Below are 25,984 nucleotides of genomic sequence, written 5' to 3' on the forward strand. Positions count from 1 at the left end.
CCACAGGGGTTAAGCCCGTTTTGGTCCCCGAACTCTGTGATATGGTATCACAGAGTTTGGGCCCAAAACAGGTTTAGTCCCTGCGTGTAGAACAATAAGCACAGGTAAAACCGATATCCACCACTGGGTGCTGTTTCATTATAACATCACCGTCGCCGAGATCCAGGTTCGATTCCCGTTCCCTATGTTGACATAGGTAGTGACTGTTCCCTCGCCAAGAGCCTGGCTTTAGAGGTGAAAGTTACGGTTCTATCAGATAATACGTCACAGTAGACTTTGGTAAGAACTCTTCCTGTTTTGACTGTAAGGGCCGTCTATAGTTAAAGATGTGTGCCTCTTCATATCAAGTGGTGGCGCCTCTTACTCACTCCTCAGATAGAATGTAAAACAACAAAGAAACAATTAGGACAAGAAAATAATGTCGCCGTCATCGGGTGCTCTCTCTCTCTCTCTCTCTCTCTCTCTCTGTGTGTGTGTGTAAAGCACTGAAATTATGACCAATGACACGAACAATTATATTGTCAAATTTTTCGGGAGACGACTCGTCCCTTCCTCAGGACAAACGGGAATGTTTTACATATGTACTAAAAAAGGCGAATACTATATCTAAACCGCATATACGCTGCAAGTTACATGTTTATGACTTGCTAATTATTAAGTTCTTTAAGGGACGAATTAGGACGAATCACTCTCGTCCAATGGACTGGTCCACAAAACGCGAAGGGATAATTGGTAATGTAATTATTCTCACACGAGGACGAGTTCATTCATCAGTGCAAAATGAACTCGTCCTCAATGAGATTCTCTTAAATTCTGTTAAAAGAAGTACGGAGTAAAGAAGACACCCTCATCCACCCATCGTTGTATGTAATCACTTTATCTCTATTGACGCCCGTTCAAAAAAAGTTGTCAAATGATATCTAAAAATGAAAGTGATATTTTTTGGCATCGAACTTATATTGATAACTTGATCCATATCCAAGTTGAATTAGGAATATCAAAATCATATGAGAATTAAGGTAACATTTCTAATACTGAAGAGTTCAAAGTAACAAAGGTCAATACATTTGTTCTGTTGAACGATTGTTTCATGATTCAGACATATTTTATTGTCACATTACAATGAAAAGAAAGATAAATTTTAGAGTATAACTAAAAATTGTCGCGAATTGTACATATACATGTGGCGACAAGGAAAATAGTTTCTAGGAGTTTATTCCGGTGCTGTTATAAATTTCATTTCCAGCCCAATCTGCATCTCTTAAGGGCTCTTAAACTGCTTACACATAAATATCCATAAACATCTAGAATGATGTATTTATACTCTCTTAATTGGATAAGAACCTGTAAGGCTTTATTCCCTGGTCAATTTCAATTAATCACTTTGACATTAATAATGAATCATATCTTAATTAAGTGTTAAAATGACGAAACTCGCATGTAAAGTGAATAAATTACGCATAAAAGTTTAAATGGTATCTTGTGATTTACTAGATTCCAACAAAGACATATATGTTATGCATGTCTCTGATCTCAATGATCATTTTTTGTCCAATGTTGTTTTTTCGTCGTCAACATAGTTGCATTTTCTGCCCAGTTTTGTGCGTAACATCATTTTTTTAAAATGAGAGATGAAGTCACAACGTTAACACAATACCAGATCTATACAGTGGACATGAATGGCTTCCATTTATTCGACAGGGATTATGCTTATCAGTGGATTCTAGCCCTTGTGATATATTAATCCATTTGAACTACAACTAGAAGGAGGGGGTGAATTCGATCTTGCTCACATCCAACCACAAAGCAAATAGATGGCATGGACAATCAGCTATTAGCTATAAATAACTGGTAGTACACGACGTTCTATACTTCACTAACTCTATTGTCAATGAGTGTCTGCACAGTAACTAAAGATCAACTCCAGTTTAATAAGTGTTTTTATCTGGATATTCAAAGCATATTTCAAATTCAAATTATATTAAAACAGTTGAATTAATATATCTATTCATGATTATACACAAAGTGTTTCATTTATTCACGACATCAAGATAAGTATTATCTTGTGCATGCAGATCTGTGGTTCCGTTCGAAGTCTCATCAATAAGTTCTAAGTATGTGTTTTGTTGTGCAACAGACTCTAAGTAAACTGTACCAGGAACACATGCGCTCGGTATAGAAATGCTGGACTTTTCATCAGTTTCGTCATCTTTCCATCTTATTTCACCTGTGAACGATTCTTCTTCCCTTAAAATTTCGCAACTGTCATATTCTTCTGTGTAATCATAATGTTTTTCAGTAAGGTCAGGATTATCAACATCAGTGTACTCTGAATTCACGTCTTGAGTTGACAGTCTTTCTGATTGACTTTCCAATACAACATCGTATTTATTTATCAATTCAGAAACATGTGATTCAGAGATTACTTGGTACACATCCTCCGCCTTAGGGGAGTCCGGAAGCTTCTTTCTATACTTCCGCCTACCCAGAGTTCTCTGCCGCTGAATCTTACTGTGAATTTGATTGGCTGCAATAAGAAACAGAAAGAAGCACAACATACTTCCAATTATGATTATTACTGATGTCATTGATATATGATCAGAAGCCACGGTTGGTGTGGTTTGGACTAAGGTTCTGGGTTTTGATGACGTGGAAGTCCATGTTGCCACTGTTCCTTTGGTAACCAAGGACGTAAGTTCTTGTCTTGTGACAATCCTTTCGTTTGTTGATACCGTTGATTGTAAATGTTCTGTTGTTGATATCGTTGGTTGTAAATGTTCTGTTGTTGATGTCGTTGACTGGACATATTCTGTTGGAAATAAAACAAGACTCACAGAGCATAACGTTCACCCAAGTTACTGGTGTTCTACTCGTACTGAGAAATAGATTTCGTAATAATCAAATATTTTTCAATGTTCTAAATTACATATTTATTCCCCATTAAAATACACATTGCTGTTGAAAAGATGTTTGACATTCAGTGGCCACGAAGGTCGTTGTCTGAAAAACTTTAGATGTAAAATAAATGATTTATAATATACACCGAGGGTGATTGCATCTTCAATATCAGACTCTCAAGTCACTGCCGGGACACTGTTTTACGCATTATATCGTATACGTCTTTATTATTTTTAAGCGAAAACCGGATAGGCCCATTTTTGAAAAGTTAAAAAAAAATGTAACTCGTTACAACGAGTTGGTTATCCTGCTATAACGAGTTCTAATCTATGAAAATGTTAAATTAAAATGACCTCATCTAAAAATAAAAATAAAAAAACCAAACAAAAACAACACAACCTCAAAAATCTCAACATAACGATTACAAATAAAAGGAAGTCATAGAATCATTCATTATACGGTATCGAGCGTGGAATAGAAAAATCCCACTGAATGGACAAGATGCACCATCTGGTAATCTTATATCAAATTTCGTCCCATAATTGACTTATATTTCAGAATTGCTAAAATGACGAATTTGGGGAAGAAGTATTTACGTCAGACATGACACAACGCGTGATATGCATATACTTGATCAAATAAAAGTAAACATCGGTATCTTTGTGTTCTCAGGTTAAACGGATTCATTCCACCTGTATACGAGTAAATAACAGGCAGGGAAAAGGTTCTGTATCGACTACTAAAGCACTCCGTCTGTATTCCTCGCATGTATACCCCCGTACATCCTTCAACATTCCTTACCATATTTGCTATATCTTAAAACCCTACACTATTGACATTGACTTTCAATTCAAACTCAAAACCAACACAACTCTTTTCTTGAAAAATCTGTAATTTAACATTGCATATCCAACTTCACCTCTAAGTTTTTGCATAATTTCAATTCCTTTTTTTCTTGTAAATAATGTATACAAATATTTGACATTTGATCACTCATATCTTACAATCCGATTGGTAATCCTTCTGCCCTGACAAAATCTATATCCCCCTCCATTATTTTAGGGACCGGTCAATATTTATTGGGGGTTGAGGGTTGGGACCGGTGCAACATGCAGTAGGACACACATTTATTTTGACTTACATACTGATAGGACTCCAACTTTTTTTTTTTAAATTTTCAACACTAATAGGACAGCTATATTTCTTTTTTCTCTCTCTCTCTTTTTTTTTTTTTTTTTTTTTTTTTTTTTTATCAAAGAACAAAAATATTATAAAGTATTTCAAACTTTTAATTCAACTATCTTACAAACAATAATACTGAATTGTATGCATGCTTTATTTAATGTGTAAGTTGAATATATTAGAGACAATTTGCAATAAAATACTGGACCTTGTAATATATGTATTAGTATCTTACAAGTAGTCATCTCAAAAGCTTACAGAAGGTAGAAACTGATTATTCAGAACGACTTATGGGGGTGATCGGTGGGGAAATAACATATTTTGGATAAATTAAAATAATTTCATTCTAGAAAGGGGGTATGTACATAAAGGGTGGGGGGTATGTACATAAGATTTATACAAGCTATCCACACTTCAGGTGCCTGTGTTTTTCAGCTGATGAAGCGCAAACCGGCCACGTGATTCAAATGTGTAATCATTAAAGCGAGCTTGTCGCTGCGAGTTTCGTTTGCTATTATCTTATCACCTCTCATCTAGCCAATGACAATTTTCCTCTGTTTCTGTTCACCACAATATTTTTGTTACGATAATTAGGCTTATATGAAAAAATAAAATTTCTGGCTTATATACATGTACGACGTTGACTATATCATGTAAGATGGAACGATGTTTACGTCAAGAGTCAAACCCCAAAATATCTTACGACTAAGATGAAAAAAAAAAAAATTCTGTCTGATAATCAAATACCGATCACAAGGTCGTAAGTATGTATTCAACTTTTATAAACCATGGATGTACTTTACATATTGATTAAGAAAGTCTACAAGAAATGAAAAATAAGGAAATTACAGTGTTTGTAAATTTTGAGATCTTAGTCGTAAGATATTTTGTGAATAGGTGCCCGGCTACATAAGTCGGACGCTTTGAGTCGTTCTTTATTGCACACATGGAGGTATTTCTGCATAACCTGATTTTTCATTGCGTCGTAGATGTGAAGAATGCATCGGTGCAAATGGCGGTCATACACGCTATTAAACTTGTGAAAACTATTAGTAGTCGTTACAATGACGAAAAAATATCTATTCTTTACTCTAAACAATTAAATATGTGACGATGTGTTTTCTTGAATTCAACTAAAAGATTGAGTTGTCAAGAAGAAATAATTACCATTTATCAATTTTTACAATAACTAGTCGAATTGTGCAACAATGAACAATGATTTGTCATATTTTTTTGGTTAAATGGGTGATTGAGCGAAAAATTAGCAAGCTATATAAATGCATATTCCATCTCGACTACACATATACATAATGTCGATCCACTGATAAATGATATAATCATTCGTGAACATATACCAGGTAGTGGTAGTTGGAATATATATGTCAGACAAAGAAAATTATTGCTGAATGTACTTAAATTTTTGGCACGTAGCATCGTTTTACAAAGTAGAAGGGGGGGGGGAGGGGGGGGGGTTGGAAGTTGACTTGTCTGAAATTCTTGAAACGCAGAAAAATTAACTTACCCTATCTTCAAAATGCTAATTCGTGAGAGGGGAGGAATCCAGGGTCTACATTAGCTTAAACTGTCTCAATTTTCCCCCATGCTTTGATTTCTTAAATCGGAGAGGGGGTGCCCATCTTTTGTTACAAGGCTTCAATTCATAACTCTCTAATATACAGTCTTCTCATTACCTACTACTCTCAAAAATAGTTGGGTAAGGCAGTCACCCAATATATCTTTATTTGCATATGAAAATAATAGAAAATGTTTGTCAAAAAGTGGCCCCCACCCTTTACGTGCCTGATTTTGAATTTAAGTTTTCTTTAGATGAAAAAGCGGGCCAACCTAGCCCACAGCTGCAGCGTTGTTTTATTTCTGCTGTACAGTAGCCCCTACAGAAAACCCAATATTTCTTCAAATATCAACGCATGTATAAACTTTCAAACGACTTCAGTCACATATCAGATTTTCTTCAAATTAATATTTGTTGATGAGTTTTACAACATACATGTATTTTCACAAACAATTCAATTAATATGAAGATGGAGTTGAGAACTGCAAGTCGTTTAAGAGAAAATGTCCAATTTCTCTTCTTGATGATTTTTTTTATTTGTTTATGTTTAGAACTAATCTTAAATGTCGGGAACATGATCGAGAAGGCACTGAAACGTTTCCGTAAGTTACTTCGTAATATAATGAGCTATTTATCTCGTTATAAGGATATATACAACCTTTCATTGCGTTAAATGCTGTCTGACGTGTTTCATACCGATTGTTAGCCCGTTCTTGTTGCACACGGATTTTGACTACGGATAACTCCGTTTATCAAATCAAGATATAGGGCTCACGGCAGGTGTGACCGGTCGACAGGGGATCCGTGTTTGCCCAACTCACTATTTTGTATTGCTTATAGGAGTTATGAGATTGATCACTTTTCGTTATCTTCACCTTTATAGGAGTTTTGAGATTGATTACTGTTCGTTATCTTCACCTTTCGTGTATTAGACTTCACTTTGACTACAACATTACTATTAACTCCCATTACAATGAAAATGTTTCATGAATATCAATTTTGAAAGGTATACATGTGCATGTATTTTGATGCATACATTGTATATCAATTCAGAGGAAAATCTAGAGTTGCATTCAAATTGTTGGGAAAAAAAGATCCATAAAACAGTAAGGGTAAGTCTTCGGTTTGCCATTCTTTTTTCTCTCTAAAGAACAATTTATAAGTGATAAGATAAGAAACTTGAACAGGTACATAAACACACGTGTGTGAGTTACCAAATTCAAGGTATGAGAAGGTGGGGGAAACCCCACCACACAAGAACTATGTAAACGAAGAGGAAAATAGAGAAACTAAAGAGAGTTAAGTGTATTGATATATATTGTACCATCTACAGACAGCTACTTATTTCATGCATAGGAAATTAAGTAGATCGCATGGACAGACGAAAAATGAAATAACAAACCACCACCAAACGCTAATCTAATCTATCATGCGAACAGTAGAATTATAGGTATCAAAGTTTATGAACTTTTACTTACCTAAACATCCATATTTGTGGTCGCAAAAAGATTTTGCGCATTCACATTTATACCGACATGACAAACCATATGATGGGTAGAAACACACCGTGCAGTTGCTCCCAAAGTACCCCTCTGTGCATTCTGTAGAGATTCATGGTCACCGAGAGAGTGTTAAATCTTTCTATAATATGATGTCTTGTACCAAAAAAAATGTGTGTTAGAAAATGTTTACGTTTCTTCTCTGGTTCAATTTCAAAATCTTTCCACCAGATTTTAAAAAAGAAGAATTAATGGCCGTGAAGATATGAAGATTTAGTATAGTGTAATTTTTAGCCAACAACCTCTTCCACTAAATAATGATTTATCCTTGAAATCTATTTACATTGAAATGTTAGTATTACACAAGTAGATTGCCTCTTACCTTCACAGCTTCCATTGACGAGGTGGTAGTGAGTACAACATACTGGTGTTACACTGCAAAAGTACCACAGCGTGTGCAGACTTGATATCAATTCTCGGATTAAAAAAAATATTGAATGATGTACCCGATCTTTTATACTGAACCTTCATTCACCAAATACTACAGTTAAGCAATAGATATTGTCCAATGGGGTTGTTTTCCCTTGGTATCTGCTTGACCCCTCCCCCCAACCCCTCTCTCTTAATTAAAATCATTAATATAAATAAAAAGTTTTTTGTTTGTTTATAAATTGATATCGTCAAATGATTTTAAAAGATATCTTCAATTACTTGAGTCTATGTTAATTTGGCGCTCCTTAGGAATCTGATACAAATTTATTTGAGTAAATGTTTTAGAAATAATGAGTAAAAGTAAAAATATATTGTAAAGAAAAAGGAAGAGGAAAACGTCTTAAAGGCTTACTCTTGAAATCCGCATACTCCACCATCGGTCATGATTTCCTAACGATTTTATCATACAATTTTGAGAAGCCGGAAAATAATCACGCAGATAATGCTGAAAATAATTCACATTGTGATAGAATGAGCTATCCCGATTTTTATTCCGGAAATAGATTTCGATCGTTCTCACCGATGCAGATTATTTATGTTGGTTAAAAACAAAATTCCAAAAATGGTGTTATACGTCTTCCTGTTTATATATAAACATGAAGGATCTTGTGAATATTCTTATATTTTCATTCTTTGACAAGGCTTGCTTTTTAAAAAAACAACCATTGTTTGATCCTGAGATATGCAAAGAAGTCAGTTAAAAACAATCTACAAACTTAGCGTTGATTAACGCAACATAATCCGCCTTCATGGAAACTCGTAAGAAATTCTTGCGTGTAATTTTCCATATTTCCCCATAGCCAGCTTAGGATATAAAATTCCTAGAAACTGTAATGATGACTAACGACCGAAGTGATTCGGGCGGAATTCCTACTTAGATATGTACCCTCACATCCTGGTCAGATTACCATTCTTAAACTAATTAGTTTTCACTATATATATATATATATATATATATATATATATATATATATATATATATCCATTGTTTAGCATGCAAAATATATCTGATTTGGAAGTGAATGCAGTCTTCCGTTGGATTGAGGGATTGAGAGTTGTAAGATAAATGGTTATACTGCCTAGGCCGCCCTCCGTCAGGTGCGTGGCCTGTATATGAAGGATGTGCACCAAATAGTTCCTTATTGCACCATTCGTCTTTATTTGTCACGCTCCGGTGATTATAGCAAAACTCTAAGATGATAAAGCGCACATGTTTTGTACGTGAAAAGTTTGAGTATTATATTGAAATCATATAGTCAAAAATCACCCACTCATTTCTTATTTCTTCTATTTATAGTTTATATCATTGGGGAGAGTGTTAATTTTATTTATTTTTTCAGATCAAAGTTTCCATTGCTTTATATCCCAAGAATACGAACAAATTTGACATTTATTCCTAATATTCATAATTTATAATTTGAATTCTTTCTTTCATAGAATAAGTTGATATCATCAAGTGGAAAGGTAACTTGTCAGATTTAATAACCCCATATGAAAAATGCTATTGAGTTCTATAACAAGACACCCACAGGTCACAACGCTCACCTGAATCAACTTGCTCAGCTGTGCCGGAGAAGAATCACATCAATTCAAACATTCCACGCCTTATGTCTTCCACCACCTATAGATGCTTGAATATCAGAATTCATTTGTAAATCATTTCCCCCGTATTCTTCTCTTTAAAACCTTTTAGCTTCAACCTGGCCCCTAAAGTTTTGGTTTGAATGTACTCAACGTGAGTATATGCTTTTACACTGATTCAACATACCGCAGAAGTAACCAACTAATAGTAATTGGCTACTTAAAAAGAGAAAAGTTGGTTACTAGTAGCCAGCTTCTTGAAATCATCCTTTAGTGCCCAGTCACATGAACTGAGAAAAACTAGTTACTAGTGGCCAGCTGCTACAAAGAAAAAAGACTGTAACTACTGAAAGCCATCTAAAAACAAACATGTTACTGAGTTTAAATATATTTTTTCTATCGGGTTTATTTAGATTACGAAGATTCATTTACATATGAGAATAAATTTTGAAATTCCAAACATCATGATTGATTTTGCCAGCTACAGGTATGCAGTACAAAATACGAAAAAACGTTCAAGCTTAAGCTAAGTGTAAATCTTAAGTAGGTGAACATTTACAGCATACAGGAATGGCAATTTATGGGAAATACACGAAGATCAGTGAATTGATCTGCTTATACGTTGTTATGTAGAAAACCACTAACTAATGTATCTAAAGAAGAGGACATCTTAACATGCCATCAGTTGTTTGGTGAAAATCAGCTATTTATAAATAGATGGAAAAACCCTTAACTTTCACATTTTCTTAGAAAATATGTAGTTGTTGAGTGTTTATATTGACGAAAAAAACTTCAGAATTATACTCATGACGAGGAGTGATTTTGATATCTCAGTATGCCATCATCTTCTGATGAACAAGTAAAGATAACGAACAGTGATCGATCTCATAAATCCTATAAAGAATACAAAATTGAAAGAAGGACAAACACGGGTACGGAGCCCTGGAAAAACCAGAGTTTGGATCAGGTGTCTTAGAGAAGTAAGCTTACCTGTTGACCGGTCACATGCATCCACCGTAATCCATATATCTTAATCAGGTAAACGGAGTAATCCATAGTAAAATCATTATGTAAAGAACAGGCTAACAATTATATATGAAACACGCCATACAGCATTTGACCCAGTGATAGTTTGTGTATGCAAATTAGAACATTATAACGACCATATAATTTGCGAATGATGACTTTAAACGAGACTGTTGAAACCCCTGTAACATCAATTCATTTGTCAGTAGTCTGTCTCGGTTTAAAAATTGATCATATGCAGAATATGCTCTTGTGTATCGAATCACTTGAGATATATAAGTTTACACCATACGCAGGTGATAATGGAATATCACTACACAAATATGGGAAGTTGACGATGGAGAAGCAGAATCATCTCGTTTATCATACAGTGGTGCTATCAGTTTGCCGTTGACATCTCAGTTCAATAAAACATCCAAATATGAAGCAGATATGGAAGACTTTGTGGTGTCTTTTATTTCAAGTTCACTGGGAAATATCGAATCGACATATGTATGAAAATGAGTATTGTTAATAGATAAAAAAAAAATCGTCGATCGTGATAGATCTAAATGTCGAGTTGAAGGTCACAACAAGAGATTTTTTTCTTGTCATGTAGTAAGCTTTTGTATAGATTTTGCCTCATAAGAATACAAAAATCAGGTCAGCTAATAATGAGACAATATTTATGTCCATGCGAATTATATTAGACTGTTGGAAGACATAATCACCAAAGGCTACGTAAATATTGTCAATGAGGAACTCCAGTATATTTTGATATCAACTTCAGAGCACTTTATATCACGCTTAATCAGTCACTCATACATTTTGAGGAAATCGCCTTCATATATGTTAAGTAGCTGGGCGTTTGGATTACATACATATTTAATTCATACCTTTATACATCTGAATTAAAGGTGAAGATAACAGTGATCAATCTCATAACTCCTATGAGCAATACAAAATAGAGAGTTGGACAAACATGGACCCCTGGATATACCAGAGGTGGGATTAGGTGCCTAGGAGGAGTAAGCATCCCCTGTCGACCGGTCACAACCGCCGTCAGCCCTATATCTTGATCAGGTAAACGGAGTTATTCGTAGTCAAGATCAGTGTGCCAAGATCGGCTTAACAATCGGTATGAAACACGTCAGAGAGCATTTGACCCAATGATAGGTTGTATTGGCAAATTAAATCATTATAACGACCATAGAATTTGCGAAATGCTAGTATTGCAGAAAAAAACCAAAAAAAAACCAACTGCAGTAATTGCTACCTTCATCACCAGATAAAACAACAAAGAAATACATTTTATTGTTTAAATTTATATTTTTGTAAAATATAAATAAGATTTAAGTACCGAAATATCGTATCGCTGACCTTTTTGTTACTTTTGGAACAGCCCTACACCCGTTGACCTTAGCAACGCTCCATATTTCGTAATGATGACGCGAACAGGTTGTATTAAGAAACCGGATCGAACTAGTTTGCAGCAAAACGTATTCATTGTCTTTGATGAAAGCAATGTCATTAAAAAAATATAAGAGATTCAGTGAATGTAAATATATAAGACTAAAGACAAGGAAATCAATGGTCTCTACTCATGGACAACTTCAAGATACGTGTCCCTTTGGCTGGTTAGCTCGCTTTGGCAGATCGATGGACTTTCCACATCAAAGGTCTGACACTCGGTCCGACTTCCGTTTTCTGACATCTCTTTTGGTGGCGAACCTATCACTTCTATATACGTGTTTATCATACCAACTGGATTCAGGTAAGAATTATCCGGTAATTCATTACGTTTATCGGTCACAACATCCAGATAATCTGAACGTCTCTCTTCCAAACTCTCATCTTCTTGTCTAACACTAAGTTCTTCTGATTTTGTACCAATGACTTCATTTCTTAATTTTGGAAGCATTGGTTTTGTTTCATTACTGATTTCAATGTTTGAAACATCTCCGTTTGGGTTTTGTTGTTTTATTGACGGTTGCGACTCGATTTTGTCGTATCTTGAAATATTTTCCAGCATGCCAGACTCGTTTATGTCTACATAAGCCTCCTCCTCTGCTTCGTTTGTAGCCGAGGGCTTAGGAGTTTTGCTTGCAGAAATGTTTCTCCTACGCTTTTTCAGTTTTCCGTGAATCTGGTTAATTATTATAATAATCAGAAATAAAGATAAAACAGATCCCGTGATTATGATGACCTGCAAGGTTTGTGAGTTACCTTCAGAAGCCGACTTAAGAGTCACAGAACTTGTTTCCTTGGATACCACTGCTAAGGTAGGAATGATATCCGTAGGAACAGGATATACTTCGTCTACTTTTGAACTGTAAGGATTTCTCGTAGATCTTGTATCGACTTTTGGGGATTTTTCAATTGACTTCATGTCGTTTCCTGCTTCGGTACTTGTTGTAGAAGTGGACGCTATTAGAAAATTAGAAATGTTAATGCATACATGTTTTATATGAATGTATCAATTTAAGAATTGTCCTCCTTATATAATCCATTCAATAATTCATTATACACACTAATTAGTTGATACTTATATGAAATCAACACTTACCCTTTGTACGTTTATAGTTCTTTTTGTACTCCCTTTCTGTACTTACCAGTAGTTAGTCTGCTACACCATTTGTACACCCCTGGTAGTTATTCTACTGATATATCCTTTCTATACACAAACCGTAATTTATTCCAATACAACCTTTGTAAAATTACTGGTATTCATTTTGATAAACATTTATGCATGCTTACCTGTAATTATTTTGGTGTACCCCTCGTACATTTACTGGTAGTTATTCTAATGTAAAACTTATACGGTACCAATTTTGATGCACCAGATGCATTGTTTGTACAGTTACCGGTAGTTATTCTGATGCATTGTTTGTACAGTTACTGGTAGTTATTCTAATACATTCTTTGTACAGTTACCGGTAATTTTCTGACACATTCTTTGTACAGTTACCAGTTTTCCTCCACACCCGTTGCACTCTTGGCGGTATCTATTCCTTATACACTTATATGCAGTTATTCAGTTTCACCCTTTCTACTCTTACCTGTAAATGTTTGCTAACCATTTGTATGCTTACCGGTACCTATTTTGACACACCCTACATGGGGACTACACATTTCATCCGAACTACAATTACACCGGAAACCACAGTTCTCCCCCCACGACGGGGATGGACAAGTAGTGGAACAATTATCTCCATAGGAACCTGTAGGACAGGCTACAGAAAAAAATGAAAGTATGATAAAACTCTTAATGTTGTTAGAGACAACGTGAATACGTAATACGTTAAGATTTACAATGGTTTGTACTAGGAGACAAAAATGCAAACCAGAACACAATTCAAAACAGTGGCGGATCCAGAGAGGGAGGGGGGGATCCGGGGATCGGATTTCCCCACCTTCGTAAGAAAAGTTTGCTAAAAAGGTAAAAATAACGCATTTTGAGGGTGGAAACTCCCTTTGAAAACCAAAATTGTGGCAGAACCCCCTCCCCCTTTTAAAATGACATGGACACGATTTGAGCTGAAAATTTTCAAATTCTATTTTTTGATTTTTAATGTTTAAACTGCTTAACTAAGGTATTACATGTACTAACGATCAGCAAAAATTTGAATGTCAGTAGTCAAAGTTCATGGGCGATACAGAGGTCACAAGTCCTTTTTATGTAAACAAGGCCCGTGTCATGTTTTTGTTTACATAGGTTAAATAAACTAGTGAAAGTTTCGTTTAAAGCAGATTTTTTCAATTTATAAGTAAATTTTTAACACAATCAAATATTTTCTAGTGTTTGGCACATTTCATTTTGTTTTAAACACGCTATTTTCTATCAAACAGTCTAATATAAACAAAAACATGGCCCGAGCCTTGTTTACATAACAAAGAATTGCAAGAGCTGTATCTCATAACTCAACGATTGATATTCAAATTTTGGTTGACCATTAGAAATGCATTAGTAAACATTGTAAACAATAAAAATGGAAAAATAAAATTTGAAAATTTCATGCCCCTTTAAGGATTCCTGGATCTGCCCCTGCAAAATCAATAATTCATGTTTTGACTTCGTGTTTTAATTGTTACACCAGATTGATGGAGAAATAGAGAGTGACTTACGAATGCATCCACCATTGTGATGATAAAAATTCGTGCAGCACTCTCCTCTGGAAAAAAGTTTTGTAATTAGATTCTATCTTCCAATAAATCTAACAAGAATATCTATATTATGATATTTTGAATACATTAGTATGGCTACCAAGAATGATATTTTGGAATTAGCGGAAAGTTGTAAATTCAATAGGCTACATATTAAGAAAAAATAATGAACCCATCAATAAAATTTAATGTGTATTGACATAGCCCCATGTTTCCACTAGTTTCATTTCACTAACTAAATACTATTCCAAGTCTTATATCATTAGTCATACGTCATTGACTGAAATCGGGAAACATACTCGCCGGGAAGTTTTGTTGCGAGGTAAAGCGGACCGAGTTTGCGAGGTTTGTTTCCGTGAAAAGACGAAGAACTGGTTCCGATATTCAGTAAACAACCTACTTATCGCATATGTAACGTCACAATTAAGTTAAGTAGGTATCTACAGAACGGCCATTTAAGGCTCAATTAACCTCAATTAGCGAGGGTACTTAAAATCTACAGGGAAAAATATCAAAATATGAAAGGTGAAGATAACGAACAGTAATCAATCTCATAACTCCTATAAGCAATAGAAAATAGGGAGTTGGGCAAACACGGACCCCTTGACACATCAAAGGTGGGATCAGGTGCCTAGGAGGAGTAAGCGTCCCCTGTCGACCGGTCATATCCGCCGTGAGGCTCTGGTGTGTCCAGGGGTCCGTGTTTGCCCAACTATCTATTTTGTATTGCTTGTAGGAGTTATGAGATTGATCACTGTTCGTTGTCTTCACCTTGCATCTTGACCAGCGCAACGGAGTTATCCGTAGTCAAAATCAGCGTGCCAAGAAAGGCCTAACAATCGGTATGAAACACGTCCGACAGCATTTGACCCAATGATAGGTTGTACTGGCAAACTAGATCGTTATATCGACTATAGAATTTGCGAAATGCTGACTTTAAACGAGACTGTTGAAATCCCTACACCATCAATTTGTTGCAGTAGCCTTCGTCGATTAAAAAACTGACCATACACAGAGCAAGCTCTTGTGTATCGAATCATCTGAGAGAGATAAACACCATATGCAGGTGATAACGGATATTGCTATATAAATATGGGAAGTTGACGATGGAGAAGCTGAAATCATAGCGTTTGTCATAAAGTTGAGTTGTTAGTTTAGCGTTTAACATCTACTTTCAATAAACATCTAAGTATGAAGCAGAAGTGGACGACTCCGTGGTGTCTTTTATTTCGAGTTCACAGGGATATATCGAAATAATTGATTGATTGTACATATATCTTGCCTTACGTCTCTCTCGAGAATTTTTCACTCATATGAGACGTCACTAAGACCGGTGAAGGGCTTCACATTTAGGCCTTTGCTCGGCGCTTACGCCCATTGACCAGTGAGGGTTCTTTAGCGTGCCACACCTACTGTGACACGGGACATCCGTTTTTAAGGTAATCTCCGAGGACCCGTGACATTCACACCTGATACCGAGCGTTTGGCGATGGAACTGTTACTACCTGTTTTAACTACTTAGGTCTGTCGTGGCTGGGATTCGAACCCCGACCTTCCGCATATGGGGCGAACGCTCTAACCTCTAGGCCACCGCGCGATTTATCGAAATGACATATGAATGAAAATTATTATTGTTAATAGATAAACACGTCGTTGATATATCTAAATGTCGAATTAAAGGCCACAGCAAGAGATTTTACTTTTCACGTAGACATTTTTGAATAAATCTGCTTCATAGGAATATAATAACAAGTCAGCTAACAAAGGAGCACAATTTGTGCCCATGGGATTTCCAACAGACAGTTGGAAAACCTGATCAGCAAAGACGATGAAGATATTGTCAATGATGAACTCCAGTATATTATTTATTTCAACTTCAGAAAACTTGTGGGTGAATTCAGAGTGGTGTTTAACAAAGTAATTTTTGGATGATTGATCACTAGATATGTATATTTCCGTTTTCCATTTTTGTTGAACAAGCAACTGACTATGATGTCAAAAAGTCTAGTCTATAGTTCATCGTGAGAAATTGTCGTGTAAAGTGTTGAAAAGTCATACGTTTTGATGTTGTTGATTTGAGAAAAGTTTTGCGATTGCAAATTTACTAAAAGTTGTTTAGAATGTTTTAGAATCCACATTTGATGTACACCAATTCTGGCATTTGTAGTCGCACAGTACGTTTGAAGTTTCTCCTTCAAAGCTGTTAATATTTTCGAGAGGAGCAAAGATAGGGGCTTGGTAAAACACTTACTGAATCCAGCGATATATCTTTGTTTGTAAGGGTTTTTAATGAAGTTTAGGAATCCAGTATAGGCACGGTAACTCATATTCATCCGACCCATTGACTGGGATATTAAATGTGTAAAAAATGGAATTAATGCCAAGTTCGTTTAAAATACAATATATAATAAGAGTACAATTAGAAATATTAATATCGTGTCCATTTTAACAGTTTGATATTTGTCTACGTACATACCCTTCTTCTACGTACCGATCGTTAACACAGTTGCCTTTACTTGTTGTTTCTGCATTGAGTGATAAAACCAATAAGGCTAATCCTATGTTTCGCCCTCGCCATGAATTAAAAATGTTCATATGGAATATTAAATCCATTCCATCAATGCTTTCTGAACATACGTTAGAAACTCTTTGACCCATTTCCCTTCAAACATTTATTGTTCAATAATAGTGAAGTGTGCTATATCCTGATGGACTATTAGAGAACACGGAAGAATCATTAATTGTATGCACGTTTTCACACACAGGAAGCAAATTATGCAATTGAACCAGTAAAAATTATGCATATTTTCGACATTCCAAATGTTGCAATACTTGATCTTGTATAATATTGTATTTGTATTCTGTATTTTTCTTTCCATTTCCCATTTGTATTATATATTTTTCATTAGTATTGTATTCGTGGAACTGTTCATTTTGATTAGTTATGAAGGATTTTATTGGTCAAGTTTTAGTCTGTATCGTATTGAAAACTAGCTCAACCACAACATAAACTGCCCCTCTCTTCTCTGCATGACTAGTTTAAACACGAGGTTGATGAGTGACAGAGTTAGAATCTACATGTAAGTAAACAGTAGTTATGAAAAATATATTGCCTATGGTTTGATAATTGAACCATAGTTTACACCAATGAGTGTGCTAGTGGTAGTGGTAGACATGTAATACATGGATACTGCAAATGCCACAGGGGCTGGATATGCGTCTAGTACAGGTGGAGTCGAAGACTCTGCTACTGCCGCTGGCTAACCTACTTGTAGGTGAAAGGAAAGCCGAGTGCGTCAGTCTTTCTTGCCAGTACAAAGCCTCTACCAGTCCAAGACTTTTACAGTGCCTCCAAGCGGCAGCACACAGTAAACTAGGTTCTAGCATCCTAGGCTAAACTGTAAAGGATCTCGGAGTAGCAAGGACCCTAGAGGTGCAGTGTGTAGGCCCACCGGCGTGTGGATATGCCCTAGCACTCACCAACCTTGCCCCAGCTATGGGTAAAATAGTCACACTGCCTTGTGGGTGGCTTGGGAAAGTCAAAGGCGATGGATGTAAACCCAGAAAGAAAATCTGGGTAGATAGAGCTCGAAAGTAGTGGGAACTGCAATCGTCTATGGGAAGGACAACTCTGAAAGAAAACGCGGCCCAACAGTGCGGAGGTTTGGCGTGGTGTTAACTGCTCCACCCTGTAAAAAAGTTCTTGTTACGGAAACTGAAAACCAGAACCAAACTCAACATCAGGAAACAAATGGAGGGGTCTGGTATCAGCCTTATGTGCCACCGGGTACGAAGAGGATAGGTAGGTAGGTGTAACAAAATGTATATTTTTTACGATAGAAATGAAAAATGATGCAATACAAATGGAAAATATAAAAAAAAATTCAACATTTGACATGCCATAATACGAATTGACAATTAGCCGAGTCAATATCTATATCTGACCCTGAATATTTTTATTCTTTGATTTCTATGAAATAAAGTTATTTTCATGTTGCCATACCTTGAACAAAACCGAAAATCTACTTTTTTCTAAATCGATTCCAATTTTTTAAAATTTGATGTCACACATTTGGTAAAGAACCAAAGTAGAAGCATTTTTAAGTTGTGTATTATTATCATATGAGGTAGAATAATTCACATGTACATGTATGGTGGATTTGATCGCAGTCGCCGCTCTCCGAATACCTACTGCTTATGACGATTTTTAGACATTTAAAAGTAAAGGACAAAAAGTACTCCAAATCACCGTCTTCCCCTTTATGTACAGTATGGTATGGAGGAGAAAGATGAGCAGGAACATAGACATCATGAACTACACTTTATGCCTTGAAGAAAAATAATAGAGAAAAGATTCAGCATCGATGTGACTAATGACATTGATGTATATGATACAAAAATAATGATTGTTATGCAGAAGTACCAGTAGAAAAGTGAACATTCCCTAGTACACGTAGAAGAAAAAACTAGAAAACATTTCTCTTTTATCCACCGTAAATTGTAAAATATCAGATCCCTGGGTCAGAACAATGTGAACAACATTAACTGATAATGAAGTATTGTACATAATTTCCTGGCTATTCTATTTTTGGACATTTGAAAGAAAAGGACAAGAACTGTTACTCTGTTCACAGTAAATTCACGATAAGTTTTAAATCATAACTAAGTCGTTTGGAGACTCCTTGTTTTTGCTTGGTTCATCTGCTTCTTTCTCGCACCCACAGGGTTTTGACACAATCTGAGCAAACTTGTGTTATTTAGTATAATAGGAGGAAAGGGAACTAACAAACTGCCGTTAACTTCTCGGGTGCTCGCTTCAAACTCTTACAACTTCGGTATTAATCGTGAAGATAATGTATGAAGTTTTCCCAGTCGAAATCCAGAACTTTGTTCTGTTTTGTAATACATGAATCGTTCACCTGATTTCACAGAAACTTTGAAAAAATAAGTTCCGAGAACTAGCACTACACCATTTTCTCCATGCAATTTTCTTTCATTACGTTGGATTTTACTGTACTTCATCCGTAACATAGATAAATTGTATGTCGACATAAATATGGTGCATGACTGCATAATTATCTCGCATGTCAACATAATTAAGATGCATGTCAACATAAATAACTTGCAGATAGCATATTGGAAGTCCCACGTGGGCAATATTTGAGACTTTTAGAATATTTTACAAATTCTTATCTGATTACATTTTTCTTATCCGATTCGACAAATTCATCAAATTGAATGTGTGAGGTGTCCACAACCTGCCGCTGTCAGAACATTTAAAATAAAATCCTTATATCTCAAATAGTTTTCTTTTTAAAGTAAGTTAAACATAGCATTGTTTCTTGAAAAAATATCGCATATAACGTCGTTACATCGACGTTTATTGACAACGTCTTGGAAAGGTGACAAGCAAGATTACGTGAAAATGTTTCTTTAGTGCAAGGATTTAATGGTTTACATAAATATCTATACCTTTTCAACTAAATGGGTTAGAGTATTTCCAATCCTAATTGAAATTGAAAGAAATCTATGAAATAAAGGAAATTTTTATCAGATTTTAAATAAGTGTGGAATTAAAAACGAAAACACTATTTTGTCAAACAGCGACAATGATTTAACTGTCCATACATTTTTTCTAGCTGATACTACGATGTCCTTCCTCAAAAATATATTAAGATGAAGTTTAGAAAGAACAACTATGATTTTGGGCCAGATATTTTATACACACAGCAATAAATGACTTATGTAGTTGTTGGTAGACCTAGAGCGAGAGATGGGGAATAGCGCTGGTCCTCGTTTGTTTTGTTGGAGGTTCTTGGTTTTCGCTAGTATACGCCACGGTTGCCGATCTTAAAGGAAATTTCGTTTTGTTTTCTATGTAAACATATCTTCTTCCTCGTATTCCCAAAATGTCCACTTGTACTTTAACACGATGCAGATAGATTTGTCCGGTTAACAAGGAAAACACTTTGGACCATTTTCAAGCATTTTCTAAAGCTATATTCAACATAATCTAATAAAGATATTTTTTTTTATAAGTATGATATGTGTGTGGAATCACGGGAAGGATTTGAATTCACTAAATATAACTCTTTTAGCTGACACCTAAAACCAGGAATATTGAAATGTGGGAAATAATGTTAGAAATATTCTATTGTTTTTTTGGACGGAGCTATACATATACGACGGTCGTAACAGCGGGGTATTTTGAAAGGGAGGGGTGCACCATCTAAAATGGCTGATTTATGATTATTGTTATTATTTGCTAAAAAGAGTCTAGGTTTGATATGTATGTACATATGTTATAACTCTGAATTTTGAACTCCTGGTCATTTGTCAGAAGCATATAAGATCTATAATCATACAAATTAGATACATGAATTGTGATTGGGGAAAAAATTGTGCGGAGAACGAACGTCGTGTGTTAAAAAAACCGTTTTTTAAGATACTTTATAACGTCAGTTGTTTACGTACGTTACACCAACATTCATTACATCGTGACTGATAAATAAGTACAGCAAAAGCAAAGATGTTATCTATTGAATGATATCAAAATGGCTACCGTGATTTTTTAATGCATTTTATTTCCTCCTTCGATGATTCAAACAGTCATGAAATAAGGAATTACATCATTAATCACAAATGATCTATTTTTCATTTACGTCTACTTAGCGTTACTGTTTCAAATGACTGTGGTATTTTTACCTCATATGACAGTACTAATTTTGCTTAAATTTTTAATATATATATATATAGCTCTTATCCTTAGACGAATTTGACTCCACCTTTTTTTTTGGCACGCTGTTTTGGCTATAATAGCTCTAAAACTTCATTGTTATTTCGGATTTCAAACATTTCGGTTGAGCATCACTGAAGAGACATTATTTGTCGAAATGCGTATCTGGTGCATCAAAATTGATACTCTATAAGTTTTACACACACGCACGCACGCACGCACGCACGCACGCACGCACGCACACACACACACACACACACACACACACACACACACACACACACACACACACACACACACACACACACACATATATATGCTTGACTTTTGATATTAAAAAATCATTTGAAATGAACTTAGCCACATCTTTGTATAGATTGTTTTGTGTTTTATTTTAAATTCATATTAAGAAATAATGCATTCAACTCCGTTTACCTGATCAGGATATAGGGCTCACGGCGGATGTGACCGGTCGACAGGGGATGCTTACTCCTCCTAGGCACCTAATCCCACCCCTGGTGTGTCCAGGGGTCCGTGTTTGCCCAAACTACCTATTTTGTATTGCTTATAGGAGTTTTGAGATTGATCACTGTTCGTTATCTTCGCCTTTCATTCAAGAAAATAATGTATACATGACTGATGTAGCCTTATAGAAAAACATAAATTCTTTGAAAATCCGGAGAATCACTTCGGTTTTGGATTCTATAGATTTATAAGACGCATGTGCATTTTCAAAAACAAAATCAGTTTTATACACACTTGGTCTTGAACAAATTATTTGGACAATTAAGATATAAGATACCATAATTTTTCTTTTTACGTGCGGATAAGGCCGATGTGCTCTGCTTACCGTACCAGTTCTTTCTGTTTGCTTTCATCTTAAATAAGCATGACCATGCGACAATATAAATTAGAAAATTTGAACAGCAAAGGTAATTCCAACTACCAAAAATAATATTTCTTCGCTTTGATAAATGAATTTTCTTATACTTTATACATTTTACTATTAGTATTAAAAAGTTTTGAGCATAATGAAATACCAAATGGTTTTGATTTGATGATTTTGTCAAAGTGAAGAGCTATGGCCGTAGGTGGTTTTGATGTAGGCCTATAAAATTCGATTTATTCTCCCGAGGTTATTTCTAAAATTTACAACGCATCAAGACTTTTGCTTACTAAATCTCAAATATTGTGAAGTGCAGGCTTTTATGCTTACCGTTTTCCGTGCTTCACACACTCACTCCCACTGATGATATATACTTGCAGACTTGTGATGATAGCAAACACAACAATGTGTTGGGCGTATTTAAACAATGATGTATTGAATAAAGACAAAATATCCCTCCTCATTTTATGCTCTGACACCGGACTGCTCGGATAATGACTCAAAACTCTACTTCATCCAAATTCACACATATTTCACGATTTTGTAGATTGATGTATTCACACACTTCCTTGATTTCTTTGTGTACTCTAAATTACTTCAGAGTCTCTCATCTGTTTGACGGAAGTCACCTTTGTTTCATCGAGGGATTAGATGATTAATTTACAGCTTTTCTATTGTTCGAACAAGTCATTTTTCGCAGCCTGAACAATTTCACTTTCGAAGATTGAATAAGTTTTTCCATTTCAAAGTATGAACAAATCTATTTGGAGCTGACGGATTTCACTGGCATGTTATTGTTACAGAGGTCTCTTATATTTCTCAGACGTTTGTAAGTAAAACTTATCACTCCTGATACCTAATAGCTGCATATTAGTATCACTATCATAGTCGTTATTGTATGAAATATGACAGTATCAAAATCTATAAATAGATTTAAAATCAGCTCTATAAACTTCAGGTTTTCTTCCTCAAAGGAGATAAGAGTAAATCATTTTTAATCACATGATTTGCGAAAATATAATATATTTTTCTTGATTTGACGATCTTCATCTTTTACTTCACTATCACTTTCAAACACTTCTAAAACTAAATGAAGAATAGGTAATTATTGCAAGCAGCTCTATTTCGATATTTCATTATGTTTTGTAGGGGGTCAGATTGCATAATCATACCTATGTGATACATATGTTCTTGTATTTTTGTTTTCGACTCATTCTGACCCCCACTAGCGATTCTGTTATATAACTTCGTCATTTTCAAAATAAATGACATTTCTTCAATTCACATCACTGTCCTGTTTTCACTGCCTTTATCAAGTAACAAGCAAAGGCTACTTGGCAAGACATATTAACTAAGGAACATAAAATAATCTTCGACTTTGCATGACAACGACCACCATCGTCGCCTCATCGCAACAAACCTAGTGTAACACGCCCCTACTGGGCAGTCTGCACCATAAATCTTCACCATCGTCGTCAACGATGCATTTCTATAAACTTCATTTTTTCATAGTAGAAGGGTGAAGAAAGGGTGAAAATAACGAACACTGATCAATCTCATAACTCCTTTAAGGAATGTAAAATTAAGAGATGGGCGAACACGGACCCCTGGACATACCAGAGATGAGACCAGGTGCCTAGGAGGAGTAAGCATCCTCTATCGATTGATCACACCCACCATGAGCCCTGTATCTTGATCAGGTAACAGGGTAATCCGTAGTCTAATTCGGTGTGTAAAAGAACAGCCTAAGAATTGGTACGAAACACATCAGACAACGTTTGACCCAATGATGAAAGGAGAAGATAAGGAACAGCGATCAATTTCATATGATGTATTGGCAAACTAGATCGTTATAGCGAGCATAGAATTTCAGAAATGCTGATTTTAATCGAGACTGTTGAAACCGCTGTAACATTAACTTGTTTGTCAGTAGCTTGCTTCGATCTAAAACTGATCATACGTAGAAGAACACTTTTCGTATCGAATCAGTTTAGAGACATAAACATCATATACAGGTGATAATGGACGATAGGGGCTGTTAGCCTTAGTACGTAAGTCCTCGAAACTCGCGCTTCATACTTTACCGTATATCGAGGCCTTAGAGCTGTTGATGCCATGTCGATTCTAAAATCACGTGATTCGGTAAAAAGATGGAGGTCTAGACGTTCTTCTGCGTGTCGATAGGACTATAATTTATGAATTGATAGGGTAGGTAATAGTTTATAGTGGTTAGAAGGGTTATGAACTTATAGAAACTACTTGATGAAACATTTCTAACATTAAGATCTGTAAGATTTTTTCGGATGTGTAGTTTCCAAGCATCAAACATAATATTTTATATTGTAATTAATACCTTTGTGTCCTCTGAAACTAATTCGTTGTTCCTCTTGAAGTAATTAGAATCTGCAGAATTCCTTCTTTGGATGTTCAAGCTGATTTTGTAGCGGTGAACGCCCATTTCATGAGCTCAGAGCACAATAATTTTCAATTTAAACACTAATTAGTTTGCTCTTATATCATTTACCAAGTTTTGCAGTTTGTAAAATGTAAAGGTTTTCAGGCTATGATAACCAAAAATCTAAGAGCATCAAGGATTTAGCAAGACAGCGTTGTGAATAGAGGGCAAATCTCCAATAGTAAACAACCTCTATAATATTGATAGGCCTATAGTGTAACTTAGCCTATATCAAATAACATTATTTGTTCATTTACTAGATATTAGATGGGAAAGTAGTGCGGTAATCTGTGACGTCATACCTAAAGAGATGTACGCTCATAAACGAGAGCAACCGTGATTTGAGTACCTCTAGTGAATAAATGGCGATCATGTAACAACTGAAGTGGCACCAGTAACTGTAAAAATTCCCATAGACGACAGAAAGCGATCATTTCTATTGGATAAGTGATCGCTTTCAATCATGTTGAATATTATATAACTCATGAAAGGGGTAGTCATTGCTAGACAGAAAACCATTTCTAGCACACGCGAAACCTCCTTCCATTTGCTTTGGGAAAAGTTATGCAGGTAAGGAATTGTAGTATTTTTTGTGAATATTTTAAAAGACGGGGTTCTGCATGTACACATGGCGAAAGTTTTTGTTGATGTAGACCAATCTGCGATATGTTTGCAGTACCTAAACTTTAAGACACCAGAGCTTAGTACTTAAGCCAAGGTTAAAAATAATAATGATATTAATAATAATATTTATTTATATAGTGCCCTATATGACTATAAATAACCACTCTAAAGCGCTGCACACAATACAAATGATACAACATGTTATAACAGTAGTAAAAGAAAATTATAAAAACATTAAAACAGATAATATCAAAACATTGCTAGAAAGACATCAATAATGTGAAGTAAGATTACTACAATCTAAAACATGATGTACATGAAAAAAGTTCCACGCCGTACAATCAAATGATATAAAATACAATAGTTGAAATAAATATACAATTATACACTTGAAAAAGTCATGTTAAAATGATAGTAAGCCATAAAGATTTTACCACCTATAATACTAATAATATGCAAGTCTAAAAAGATGTGTTTTAAAATGTTTTTTTTAAAAGTGTTCAAATTCTGACAACGGCGGAGGGTATAAGGCAGAGAGTTCCAGAGTGTAGCTGCTGCCACATCCAAGAGCCTGTTTCCATATGTGGAGGTTCGACATCTAAGTCTAACTAATGTCAGTGAATTTTCAGATCTTAGGGAACGATTTGGTTGATAAACAGTGATCACCTCCTCCAAGTATTTTGGTATCAATTAGGTATAACTGCGAAATTATTACCCATAATACACAATCCAAAGCGGTTCAAAAATCTAGTTGTAATCAGTTTAATATTGATTTGATTATACGACAGTCGCTTGTTACATATACTTGGTACTATTGTAAGGTGGCCTAACTCTGATCCTTGGACGAATTTGGCTCTACTTTTTGGCACTCTAGTTTTCTTTTTAGCTC

At 35.3% G+C, this 25,984-nt stretch overlaps 2 protein-coding genes across 12 annotated transcripts; both read right to left on the minus strand.

The window, feature by feature from the left end:
• Positions 1–1,924: 1,924 nt before the first annotated feature.
• On the minus strand, positions 1,925–8,493 carry LOC125681526 (uncharacterized). Of its 4 annotated transcripts, none has more exons than XM_048921672.2 (4): positions 7,997–8,493; positions 7,535–7,587; positions 7,132–7,254; positions 1,925–2,809 (listed from the first exon to the last, which is right to left on the minus strand). In XM_048921672.2, exons 1-4 carry the CDS (start codon positions 8,026–8,028, stop codon positions 2,031–2,033), a joined length of 987 nt encoding a protein of 328 aa, XP_048777629.1. In that variant the 5' UTR covers positions 8,029–8,493; the 3' UTR covers positions 1,925–2,030. The 4 variants fall into 4 exon arrangements, with proteins under 4 accessions (XP_048777629.1, XP_056012967.1, XP_048777630.1 ...); XM_056156992.1 differs by having other exon boundaries at positions 7,535–7,627; positions 7,997–8,481; XM_048921673.2 differs by lacking the exon at positions 7,132–7,254 and having other exon boundaries at positions 7,997–8,481.
• Positions 8,494–11,535: 3,042 nt separating this feature from the next.
• LOC125682185 (multiple epidermal growth factor-like domains protein 10) lies at positions 11,536–23,235 on the minus strand. 8 transcript variants are annotated; one of them, XM_056156998.1, is made up of 6 exons: positions 22,347–23,235; positions 16,886–18,722; positions 14,356–14,402; positions 13,323–13,463; positions 12,457–12,657; positions 11,536–12,376 (listed from the first exon to the last, which is right to left on the minus strand). In XM_056156998.1, the coding sequence occupies exons 2-6, from the start codon at positions 17,050–17,052 to the stop codon at positions 12,351–12,353; spliced, it is 582 nt and encodes a 193-aa protein (XP_056012973.1). In that variant the 5' UTR covers positions 17,053–18,722; positions 22,347–23,235; the 3' UTR covers positions 11,536–12,350. The 8 variants fall into 8 exon arrangements, with proteins under 8 accessions (XP_056012973.1, XP_056012972.1, XP_056012970.1 ...); XM_056156997.1 differs by having other exon boundaries at positions 16,871–18,722; XM_056156995.1 differs by lacking the exon at positions 16,886–18,722 and having other exon boundaries at positions 11,536–12,657; positions 13,329–13,463.
• Positions 23,236–25,984: the final 2,749 nt, after the last annotated feature.

Source organism: Ostrea edulis, chromosome 2, assembly GCF_947568905.1.
Source record: "Ostrea edulis chromosome 2, xbOstEdul1.1, whole genome shotgun sequence".
NCBI classification, from domain to species: domain Eukaryota; kingdom Metazoa; phylum Mollusca; class Bivalvia; order Ostreida; family Ostreidae; genus Ostrea; species Ostrea edulis.